This window comes from Anarrhichthys ocellatus, unplaced genomic scaffold (genome assembly GCF_004355925.1).
Source record: "Anarrhichthys ocellatus isolate YVR2014 unplaced genomic scaffold, GSC_Weel_1.0 scaffold30, whole genome shotgun sequence".
Classification (NCBI taxonomy): Eukaryota; Metazoa; Chordata; class Actinopteri; order Perciformes; family Anarhichadidae; genus Anarrhichthys; species Anarrhichthys ocellatus.
Window position 1 is genome coordinate 2,347,000 of NW_022280060.1, and position 12,044 is coordinate 2,359,043.

At 43.4% G+C, this 12,044-nt stretch overlaps 1 protein-coding gene across 6 annotated transcripts in view; it reads left to right on the forward strand.

Annotated features, from left to right (window-relative positions):
* osbpl9 (oxysterol binding protein-like 9) overlaps positions 1-12,044 on the forward strand; it is a 39,436-nt gene that overhangs the window by 16,122 nt on the left and 11,270 nt on the right. For 3 of the 6 annotated variants that reach the window (XM_031863959.1, XM_031863960.1, XM_031863964.1), the window contains 5 exons: positions 5,630-5,706; positions 9,726-9,821; positions 10,335-10,382; positions 11,401-11,430; positions 11,525-11,575. In XM_031863959.1, coding sequence (XP_031719819.1) covers positions 5,630-5,706; positions 9,726-9,821; positions 10,335-10,382; positions 11,401-11,430; positions 11,525-11,575 — 302 coding nt within the window. Of the gene's footprint in view, positions 1-44; positions 5,390-5,629; positions 5,707-5,991; positions 7,534-9,725; positions 9,822-10,334; positions 10,383-11,400; positions 11,431-11,524; positions 11,576-12,044 lie in introns of those variants that run through there. The other 3 variants (XM_031863961.1, XM_031863962.1, XM_031863963.1) reach the window with 3 other exon arrangements.

Below are 12,044 nucleotides of genomic sequence, written 5' to 3' on the forward strand. Positions count from 1 at the left end.
CCCCCCCCCCCCCCCCCCCCCCCCCCCCCCCCCCTTCACCTCCTTCTTGAGGGTCACCAGCCACAGTCCATGGGGCCCCCGCCCCTCTCACCTCCTCCATGCCCTCTCCCATGTCTGTGTTCCGAAGCTGTATGCTGTGGTTCTACAAACGGAAGGGTAAGGTGAAAAATAACCGTGCACGTCTTCATGGTCCGCATGCATGCCGGTCCCGGGCATGAAAACGGATCGAGAGGAGGCGTTTGTTTGTTTGCCTTCTGGGATGTGCGGTTTGGGTGGAGCAGTAGCGTTGTGTAGCTCTCGGTGTGTTGGTTTGTTGTCGAGGTTCGAGGACAGTTCAGAGCGGTGTGAATTAGGTGTGTTTAGTGGCCGTCGGCTGTGAGGAAATTATTAAGCAGAGAGCAGTGTGTGCAATGTGTCCTCAATCAGTCAAACATTCACTGGTGTTGCTGGTTTGGCTAAACAATAATGTAACATGATGTGTTTTTCCTGTCAAGATAGTAAAAATTGTATGCACAGTTTGTCAGTGAATGATAGCTTACATGTCGCTGTCTTAACTTCTTCTGGAACTGTCTGTGCCACGCTTGATCTGAGTCTTTGGCATTAGCTGTACTACCTCAGTGAGTTAAAGGTGCATTGGTTTGATTTTTCAATTTTGTGTGTTCAGTTGCTGGTGGATGTTCTCTGAATTACCTGAGAGACTTCTACATCAAAGAATAGGCGAAAACAGCATGCAATGTATGCATATTATATTCCAAATTTAAGAGCATTATTCAAAAACCTTAATTAATGCAGTCAAAGAGGCCAATTGGCAGGCAGTATAGCTTGCATGAAAAGGCAACAAAGACAATATAACGTGTAAAAAATGTCATGATGCAATACTACAAGATATTGGGGTTAAAGATCACATTACGATTCACTTAAATCAGCAGTGTGGGAATAAGTTGTGTTTGGAAGCAGCAGATCCTTCCACAGGAAGCACATTTTGATCCCAACCTAGCAATGAAATGTCACTGAGAGACACATCTGCTCTCCAGACACCACAGGGAGCACGGTAGCATCTCGCGTATCCCCGGATAGAAAATTCGCACGAAACATGTTCTGAGCATGAGACTCTGGATACATCAGCTGTTAGCTCGGGTATCAGGAGATGCACAGGATGTTGGGCAGGAGGAGATTTCTCTGTTGCTGTAAAACAATCCTGCTCTACGCATGTTATGCAGTCAGCCTCCCAGGGCAGCAGTGTCTGACATGTGTCTGTCTATATATGGCCTGGGTATGGTATAGGCTGATGGACGGTAGGGCCTCACTGCTTAGAATAAGAGAGGCAAAGAAAGGCGCTACTGACTGATTATTGTGGTGTAAAACAATTCGCCGTGATGCTTCCTCTTACGGGACAGTCACGCTCACAGGTTGAACTGTAGTTGAGAGGCGGCCGGCCGCTGTGCTGGCCCGGAATTCGGCTCTGTGCTGTCTTTCTATTTCGAGAAGCATCCATTATTCATCGGCCCATCTCCCCCGGCGGTGCATCAGAGTTGCCTCAGAGCCCTTAAGCTTTTTCCTTTTCCTCTTTCGCCCTCTCTACTCTCGCTCGCTCCTCACATCTACAGTAGCCATCAATCTCCTCCCTCTTTGTCAGGCCGGCCCGGACGTTCGGTCCAGGATGAGAGACCCCCTCCTGCTCTCTCTCTCCCGTCTCCAGGGTCCTCCCTCACCTCAGTATCATCTGCACTGGCAACTGTTTTATTTTTATTTTTCCACCTTGGTCATCATTTTGTTTTCACCTGTGTTCTTCAGCACTGCGTCTGTACTTGTATATGTAGTTAGAAATATATTCCCCAATTGTGGATCATGCATCGCTCAATCGAATAGCAATACGATGAGTTCGTTTTACATTTTTGTCACACAGTTGGAGATAAATTGTAACAAAGTGCGTTTACTTTACTGACCTCAGAAACCGTGCGTTCTCTTGGCACCACGTTTGGGGTAGCTACCACTGTATTGACATGTTGAGGTCCTGTGCATCATACCGCATACTCCCTCTGGAGCATGTACTGACAAATTTCATCAGCTGGTCTGACGATGGCAGGAGGAGAGAGGAGGGATGAATAATTCAAAGAGGCCTTTTGGAGAAAGGAGGAGCAGCATTATGGGGAGAGGCTGGCTGAGCATTGTAAAAAGGGAAATCTTTGTGATTGGAGACCCTCACCACTGAGATGGGAGATAAATCCTCGATGCTCTTAGTTTTTATGAATATATCTATCTATCTATCTATCTATCTATCTATCTATCTATCTATCTATCTATCACATGCAGTAATTGTACTACCACATTAATTGTAAACAGCAGTGTCCATCTTTGCCTGCAGTCTCGGTGACTGTAACTACCAGTAGCTTCATTGATGTACATTTAATTGCCCAAACTCGATCTTTCTAATACAGTCTGCAACATGCAAGTTAGAAGCAGAAGAGTATCTGGAGGCACACAGAATCAGTGGAGCAGAAGATGGTTGTCTAGTTCATAACCTGCCAAAGAAACCGTTACAGAAGAATTAAGGATGGAGCTTTTCAGGCTGGTCCATGGCAGTATAAAATGATACCTGACATTACTTGACATAAGCCGATGCCAGCAGTATGCCAATATATTGGTGTATATATAATAACACCGTTTTCTTTTCTTGGTTCAAGTGCGTTCTGACTGCCGTTGTTTCCATCCAGGTCTTTACTTTAGTTTCCGTGATAAAAGCAAACATGGCAAAGAAAACCTTAAAACGTGAAATGAGTATGAACATCGAGTAAACAGAGATTCTGGTACATGATATCACCGATGGGTAGAAGTTGGCCACTTCCCCCTGACTAGCAAACACACAACTGTTCAGCGTCTGCCGGCTGCATTCGCCATCACCAGTGAAAGATGCACTGAAAAGCAAGAGAGCTGTTGGGCCTTTAACTGCGTGAATAGTTTGAGGAATGATTCAGGCATAACTCTTGCCGTGCCGACGAGTAAAGAGTGTAAAGTAGGTCATATTTTTAAGGTATCGTCACCTTTCAAATATTCTCTGTATGATGGTTTAGTTTACTCCCACATTGTCAGACTGATAACTTTAAATTCTGATGGCTTTCACTTTGAAAAAATGCTTTTTTTAAAGATATTAGTTGTTTTTTCCTCCTGACATCACAGCTCTATTCATCGTATCATCCATAGCGTGGTTGTTTTGCCATTTAGTCATAGTGAGAGAGGTTGCATCATGTGATCAAATAACATCAACGCATACTCTTTATCGGATATATATTAGTCAGGATATGAGGTGACCTTTCCGGTCTATGTGGACATCAGGGTACTGAACCACAGCCTGAATGAGGTCTGCTGCTCTGTATTGGCTGTATGTGGGAACTCCGTTTCATTTGCCATCTGTATTCTAGTATCTACTCTCAACTCTCTTTGTATGTCTGTATCTATCATGGGTGTTGACCCAATACCTGCCAGGGTCTGTCTGTAATTAGGAAGGTGTGCGTGGATCGATTGGAGGTTATTGGCGTGAGGTACAGTACTTCCTGTATGTGCTTCTTCTTCTAATAGTCTTGCTGTGTCTCTCTGCTTCACAGCATCACAGCCTCCTGTAATATGCTTTAGTCAGTACACCTTCGTCTGTTATGACACAACTTTGCAGCTGGGCTTTGAGACTGTGTTATATTCTTACAGGGTTGAAACGGCATCATAAAAGTCAGTGTGTGTTAATATTGTCAGGTTTTTGCAATCATAGGGAGTAAAAAATGTGAACTTAGCACCACTTAGACTTTGGCCCTTTTTTTCCACTATGGAATTGGCTGTAAAACAGCATGTAACAAGTCCTTTACACCCTTATCACTGTAGACTTAAAGGTAGTTTCACTGGGAACTATGAAACCTTGAAAATATCTTAAAATGTCTTATCTCCTGATAGGGGAAATGAATGAATGACACATTCTTTATCTTTAACCCTTATCTAAACATTGTCCATTCTTTCTGGGTCTATTTTCTATGATTACAAGGTTTAGCACCACTTACTTCTGAGTAACACTGACCAGGCAGCAGGATAACTTTCTGCTCCGATCGTTGTACATTTAACCTGAACTTATCGTGTCCATTCCTGCTACTGTGGCTTGTCCTGGGTCCGTTTGTCGGTAAGACTTATCAAGATATGTTAAGGACAAACAACTTGCTGTTTATTTAGTTTTCGTGACTCTGCAGAATAACAAAGGTGGTTCATATCAGATGACGGTGACTGTCATGACTTGCAGTATGTCGCCTCATGTGACTGGCCCGCTGGCTGACACGCTACAGATTCGCTGAGTTGACTAACTGCTCAAACCTACCTGAGAATCATGTTGTACGTGTGAGCTGCAAACTAGGACGAAGATCGGACTTGAGACACAGTTCATACAGTTAAAGTATTCTTTTTGTGGTTTAAAGGCCCGGCTGCTACCTCTCCTCTGTCATGAACAGAGCTAAACAACATTAGCCGCAGTAATCTGTTCGTCTGTAGAGTCTGTTTGGCTGAGGGAAAAGTGAGAGGCCGGAGAGGTGCTGTCTGAGTGGATTGGCCTGAGCCTCCGCTGCCTTTTAATGTCTTTAAAAGCTTTTTTGCTGTAGCCAAAGCCAGCCTTTCATCTGCTGTACTGTCTTGTTTCCAGCTCAATAAAAAAAAAAATACTTTTACACCAGATATAGTTTGCCAGCTAATTCCATGAAATATAAGTCATATAGTTTTTTGACTGTGCTGCATCATCCACATGCACAAAACAAAAAGGTAAGCCTACTTTCCATGCAAAAAAAATCTTGAATAATTTAAAATGCAGGCTGTGAATACATACAACATGCATACCTGCTACAACCTGACTGGATGGATGAAATCCTGGCCATGTGTGTTGGTAGAGGACAAAATACTGTATCTCCTGATACCATTGGCACCAGGAAGTGGGTGTGGGTGTGTGCGTGTGTTTTGCACGCGTCAGGCCCAGTATTGAGTCACTGTTTAATGTCACTGGCAGTCTGTTTGTTCTCCGTATTTGCTCTGTGGGTGCAGCCTGGCCCGGCTCCATTGCACACTCCGACCCCGAAGGCTCTCTGTGGAGAAATAAAACACAGCGCTGCCTCACCACTCTGGAGGAGCTTTTCCTCATTTTACAGTGATCACAGGAGTATTGATACTTTAGGTGTTGATACACCCATCGACGTCATTATTTTATAGCGCGTTAACGCATTTTTTTATTTTGAAAGTCCGTGGAGGAAGTCTTCAGCAGACTAGGTTGATGCAGCGTGTGGGATAAATTTAGATAAACAAAAGCAAGACAAGCGGCATTACAACGTGCACCAGATGTTGCTCTGCCTGGAGACTACTGGACATCACTGCGGTAAAGTCAGCAGACACTTACATTTTAGTGCACCTATATGCTGAAACAGGTTAAGCAGAATCAAGGTATTTTTTTTTTTTTTTTATAAAAGAAACAAACCTATCATCTCTAGATGAATACACAGCGTCCGTCACTGCGTCACTGGTACTCATTTCAGTGTTGTCTTGGTTTCATTAGTGTGTGTAATGGCTGTATGGAAAATGTGGCTCACTGGGTTTGTCTGTGTGCTCATGTCCTCAGCCCGAGATGCGGATGAGCGGGAGAAGTGGATCCACGCCTTAGAGGGAACTATCCTCCGTCACACCCTGCAGCTCCGAGTACGTAACCATGCACTTGTTTGTCTGTGTGTGTGTGTATGTATGTATGTATGTATATGTATGTATGTATGTATGTATGTATGTATGTATGTCTGTATGTATGTATGTGTGTATATATATATCTATCTATCTAGATATCTAGATATCCAGAGATATCTAGAGATAGAGAGATATCTAGAGATAGATAGATAGATAGATAGATATAGATGTCGATGTCGATGTCGATATAGATAGATATAGATATCGATATCGATAGATGTCGATAGATGTATGTGTATATATATGTGTGTGTGTATGTGTATATGTCTGTGTATATATATGCATGTGTATATATATATGTCTGTGTGTGTGACTTTCTATTTGTCTGTGTCTGTAATCCTTCCACTACAGTTACAAAAAGTTGCTGTTTGCCTGTTTATGCAAATTCCTGACAGCATCTATTTAGTTTTAAATTTACACTACATTTATTTTACATTTCATATTACTATCCATTTGCAAACATGGCTTTGTAACACCTGAAGAGTATACTTGTGTAATTATTCAAAAACGGAGGATTGTTGAGCAGATTTTGCAAAAGATAGGTAAAGATAAATATGTTACCTGGATATCAAAGCGTTCACTGTTTTGATTTTTATTGTATCTCAGATTGCATGTATTTGCATGCTGTATAAATCATATGCTGCACTGCAACACCCATATAACGACTTTGAAAGGGACTTTGCATCTCAGGTCTCGTTATCTGCGCTTTTTTTCTCGCTCACACCCGTTTGCTTTCCTCAACAGAGCAGTTGAGAGTCGGTGATGTGTCTCGCCTGTATACATGGAAATAATGGTGACATTCATGTCATCATAAATGGAGGATGTTTTGTCAATAAGTAGCTGCTTTTGACTGGCATCGGTACCAGGCTTCGTTTTGACTGTTTTTTTTGATTTACTGCTGACCTGCTGGCAGCCTGTTTTGTCTCTTTATTATGAGTGTTGAGACGAAGTGTGTCTCAGCCGTCCAGTTGTTTCCAACCTCATTTCCTGCTCTCCTTCCCTAAACCAAACCTTACTCCTTGTTCCCTTCCCATCCTCACCTACGTGCAGCTCTTTCCATCCCTCATGACCAACCTTTTCATTTGCTCTCCCTCCCTCCCTCCTTCCTCTTTTTTTTCTTCTTCTTCCTTCCCTCCCTCTGTGGCAAACCCTCTGATGTGCTACGTGTGCCTGCTTGTGCTCGCTGCACACACACACACGCGCACACACACTCTCTCCATGCAGTGATAGCGTGCTGCTGTCGTAGCATCATGTGACCCTGCAGTAACCAATACAAGACCTGCTTGCTTGATCAACCAAACATCTGCCTCTGTGGCCTCAGCCAACCAGAGAGCCGCTTAATGCTTGTCCCTGTCAGCACTTGCTGCTGCTTTGTGTGTTTTCTCTTTTGCCTGCGTGAGAGGAAGCGTGCCTTTCCTGCCAGAGGAGGGTCCTGGATTAACTCGGCTCTGCCTGCCTTCATACCAAAACGCTCAGCTGATAACTGTTGCCGAAGGATCTGCTGTAGCCAGGCTGACTGGAAAGCTAACTGCTGCTGTGGTTTATGTTGGCAGACTGCAGTGGAGAGCGAGAGGAGGAGGTTGTTTTCTGTTTTCTGTGTGGAGGAGGAGGAGGGAAAGAAGGCTAACTTCACCAGAGCTGCTGGTTTGTTGCTGTAGGCAGAGAAGACCAGAATAACGGAGGAAGAGAAAGGGAAAAAAAAAAAGCAAGCTTGTGTCAGGCTAAATAGCCTGATAGGGGGAGATGTACCAGGTTTAACGCAGCATGTCAATTGGAACGAGGCACCCTGTAAGTACAACACACACACAGACACAAGGGCCACTGCACCAGAGCAGGGATAACTTTATCGGCTGCAGTGCGCTGCCAGGGCAGCAGCGTTTTAAAGTGGGTCACACTGCAAACGAGGGGGAGGAAGGGTGAAAGGGTGTTGTTTGTTGAGTCTGGGGTGGAAGAGTGGGTTTGTGACTCTGTGTGCGAGTGTGTGTGAGACCTCACAAGCTGCTGTAAATAGCGGACGTGCGGATGTCTGTGCAGCAGCAGTGAAGACGTGAGCACTATGAGGTGGTGAGACACAACCACCTGCCTCTGAGTTTCTGCAGCCAAACTTATCTGCTCTGTCTATAAAAAGAAAAAAATAGAAACCTTCCCCTTATTTGTGTGTGTTGACAAAACTTGAGACTTCGTTCACTGCGATGATAGGGGCTCCGTCTTATTATTTGTTTGTTTTCACCACTTCAGTTTCATTTCCAATGGCCTGTTGTAATGTATGATAACACCTTTATGAGTAAATGCAGTCTAATATTCAAGCCCTATGGTAAATACTACCTGTGTGAGACGCATTAGGATCTATGTGTTACAGTTGTGTTTGTGGTGTTTTGTAAATACTATTGTGTTGGAGTTAATCCCTACTGTAAACAGAGGAGGAATGGCTAAACGAATTTACTGTGAGATTAGAAGATCCTCAAAGGTAGTCCATTCCCTGTATTTACATAATAACCTGTAGATGTGTTGGCATTGATCTGGATCTGGTGTTTTGTTGGCAGCTTAAAAGTAAAAACGATCATGATGCAATGGCAGCTCCTTTCCTCATTAACTGGAGGTATTTGCTGGTGTAGTGCGACTAAGCAGACAGGAATTTTCTCACACTGGAATGTGCACATCCGACCACCTGTGTACACACATTGATGAAGTATACAGTCACTCACATCTGTATCAGAGTTGTTGTTGATTTTCACTCAGGACCTCATGTGGACAGCTTTGTTTTGCAGTCAGGCAAACAGTGCGAGCGCCTTTGATCCTTTGAGGAAGTTAGGTGAGGGCTCAACTGCTGAGCTAAGACTTTACTCGCTATAAAGATAGTATGTTTTTACAGTTAAAACTTCAGCACGGCCTCAGGCTGCTGCTGACAGCGTTTGGTTGTTAATGGCTTTTCTTCACTTTCCTGTGAGCTCGTCTTTAGCAGGAAGAAAAGCCGCCACACGAACCGGGACTGTGCGACGCAGCAGACCCAAAGCGGCGGTAGCACCCAACATGGTTTGATAAGAGCCTGATTTACTAACAGCACTCCTGTTTGATTCTAACAGTCATCGGCGTTACTATTACTCTCTCTCTGCTTGTTCGTGCAACTTGTCAGAGTAGCTGCTGTTAGTTATCTTACTGATCCGTCTGGCTTGGCATAAAGGTGTTATTGTGTTGTCATAGGTGCTGAGTGTGCTTGTTAGTGACAGGCTCCAGCATTAGATATGGGGTGATTTTATTCAATATTTTTGAAGGACGTCTTTGTACGTCTGTGCATAAATTGATCTGCTCATCTTCCTGTTTTTGTGCCACAGCCTGCTGGGTTGTTGTTGCTCGGGCAAGCTCAGACAGATTCACGTCTGTTCTGCCAACAGTCTAGTAATTACCTTTTAATGGATATTATGTAAGGAAACTGTCTGTGCCTGATTTTCTGTGTATGTGTGTGGGGGGTTTCTGATGGAGCCATTAAAGCACGCTAATTAGCAAACAATGAATTTGAGTGCACCTCAACCCATTTACACACATGATTCTGTGTCGGTAATTAAATTATCTCCAGTCTCGAGGTCCTCGCTTCAGTTTTGTTGAAGCCTGAAATTCGCTCACCGTCAGACAGACAGGCAGGCAGACAGACAGGCAGGCAGGCAGACAGACAGGCCTGCTGGCCTTTTATACTGGCTACCCTTTAAACAATAGTATTCATATCTCCCCTGGTACAGTACGGTGCTGGAAGATTCCCCTGAACTGTTGATGTTTCTGTCCATTTCGTGTGGCAGTTTTCAAAGCCGACAGACCGGGAGCTGACAGAGACATGTGAATGGATAATAAGTGAATACGTGGCTTGTATTATTATTGGTAGCGCCTGCGTATTTTACTTTGAATATGCAAATACTAGCATGGCTTTTTTTTTTACATTTGGTTAGGCCTGCACTAATGCTTTGCTGTGTTTGTTTCTCCATCCTCAGGAGGCAGAGACGGGATTAGTTCCGAGTGTTCAAGATTTCGATAAGAAGCTATCTGAAGCCGACGCCTACCTACAGATTCTGATCGACCAGTTAAAGGTAGAACTCAATGGAGCAACACCAAATGTTTGACACGTTCATGTCGATTTTAGAGATGTCGGATATCTGCCACTCACTTTCACATGTTTGGCTTAACACCTAGAGGTAATGTAGTCCATTTGAGAAAGAAAAATCCACATGGATCAAGGGATTATTATCATACGTTGTTTACCTTGGAATCTGTGTCATGACCTTCCTCTTCTTCTCTTCTTGAGAGCATTTCCTTGCTGATCCCACGCTTGACTTTAACAAAGCAGAAGTGATTAAAGATTTGTGGTAGCATGAAGCTGAAAATCATGTATTTAAAGAAGCAGCAGCATATTCTCAAAGGCAGAACATCTGCACGTGTCCTTCATTGGTGAGAGGAGCCTGCTTTCATCTCAAGCAGCAGCATGTGTACAGAATCGCCTTCTTATCATTTTAATTCTCATTTGACTGTGTACCCATCTTAACTTATTATCCATCTTCCTTTTCTCCCCTTTTCATCTCTTGTCCGCTGTTGCTCTCACGCAGCTGTTTGATGACAAGATCAAGGACTGCAAAGAGGATGAATCCCGCAGAGTGAGTACCAGCAGAGCGGCTCTGTCTCCTCGTGTGTCGGCTCTCTGGTTCTCGCCGTCATTAGAGCCGAGGCTAACAGCGGGGGCAGCAGGCTGACACGCGGCGCCGATGGCTGTCTGTGTCATGCAGAGCAGACGTTTGATATCAGCCGCTTGTCACTGTTAAGCCGTCAGAATATTTAACAGCTTATTGCATCGGTTCAGAAGTGACCGTCAAGTTATGAGATGGTGATTTTAACAATTTGCCTTTTTATTTGAAAAGCCAACTGAAGGATTAAAAAGCTAATGAATAATGATCATTTTTGATTAACCGTTTAGTCCATAATATTCCCATTATAATTCCCCCGAGCTTTAATAGGATTTCTTTCGATGTCTCGTTTGTCTGATCAACTGTCTAAAATATTTATCAAATGATCAAAGCAGCATTTTAAAAAGTTGCAGAAAAATTGCATTATTTATAGATTTTAAAAATAGTCACTGGTTAATTTTATGTCTATTGATTAATCGACTAATAGTTGCAACACATTGACGCAGTAAGAGTAGCACTGAAGCTTAATGTGGCACATTTGTGGCACCAAAATGTAATAATTACAGATCATAATTGGTTTAGTGTTAACAATACAGTTCCTTTTCTTTTTGTCTGGCTTTTTAAGACCATTCAGTCCACAAAATACATTTTCTATGTAACTTTAAATGTTAGTTTAAAGCAAGTTATCCTTGTTGTTGGAGGAAGCAGTTCAGAGTTTCAGGGTGTTTGTGGGTTCGTTTGTGTTTTTCCAGCAGCTGTGTGATTCACTTCCTCCCTGAGATTAAGGGTAGCTTTTGGTCACCTGGACTTGTTTGTCACTGTGACTTCACTAGTCTCCTCAGTATGGGGAATTGTTTTGTAGATTTTCCTTGATGTTATCTTCCAGTTTTGCTTTATTTGCCGTCGAACTGGTTGCGTATGCTTTTAAAACTTTTGTGTTTTTAATTACTGTTGGATTTTACAGCCTGTTTCTTTTTTTTTTTTTTTACAGAAAATAGACCTTTTGAAGGAGACCACTTGTGTAAGTCAGACCTTAACACATTTCCCTTCCTGTTTTTTGAGTTTACGAGTCGGTTCCTAGTTCTTGAATTCCTTTTCTGTCTCTTTTCTTTCAGAGCATGGTAGAGTCCATCAAGCACTGTATTGTACTGCTGCAAATCGCCAAGGTAAACGCATTATCAGCCCGTGTGATTCTTCTCTCTGTAGTTTGGTTTGCTCCTTCACCATAGCCATTGTTCTTGTGAGACCACACCAGTGTGCACTTGTGTGTTACCTTTCGTGTGTGTCTCTGGGGGTAGTTCCTGGCTCACAGTTGCCATGTGGGTCGCTGGTTGATTTGGGTGTAGCCCGGTACTCGTTTCATCACATGTTCCATTCAGCCCTTCCTCCCCAGGAAGTGAAGCAATCACCTCTGCTTCATGGGGTTGTTAGTTGACACTTGTTAAAAAACAAGGTTCTAGGAAACATGTAGATTACAGATTGGCACGGTAGAGCAATCCCGTTGCTGACGCTGAAAGAAATGATGGAGGATTTTACCATGTGATGAAAGGATTACTGCAAGTCGGTGAATATTCTGAAGCTCCGTGTGATGAGAGCGACTGATCTCACCGCTCTCCACACTGCAGATGTTCAGGA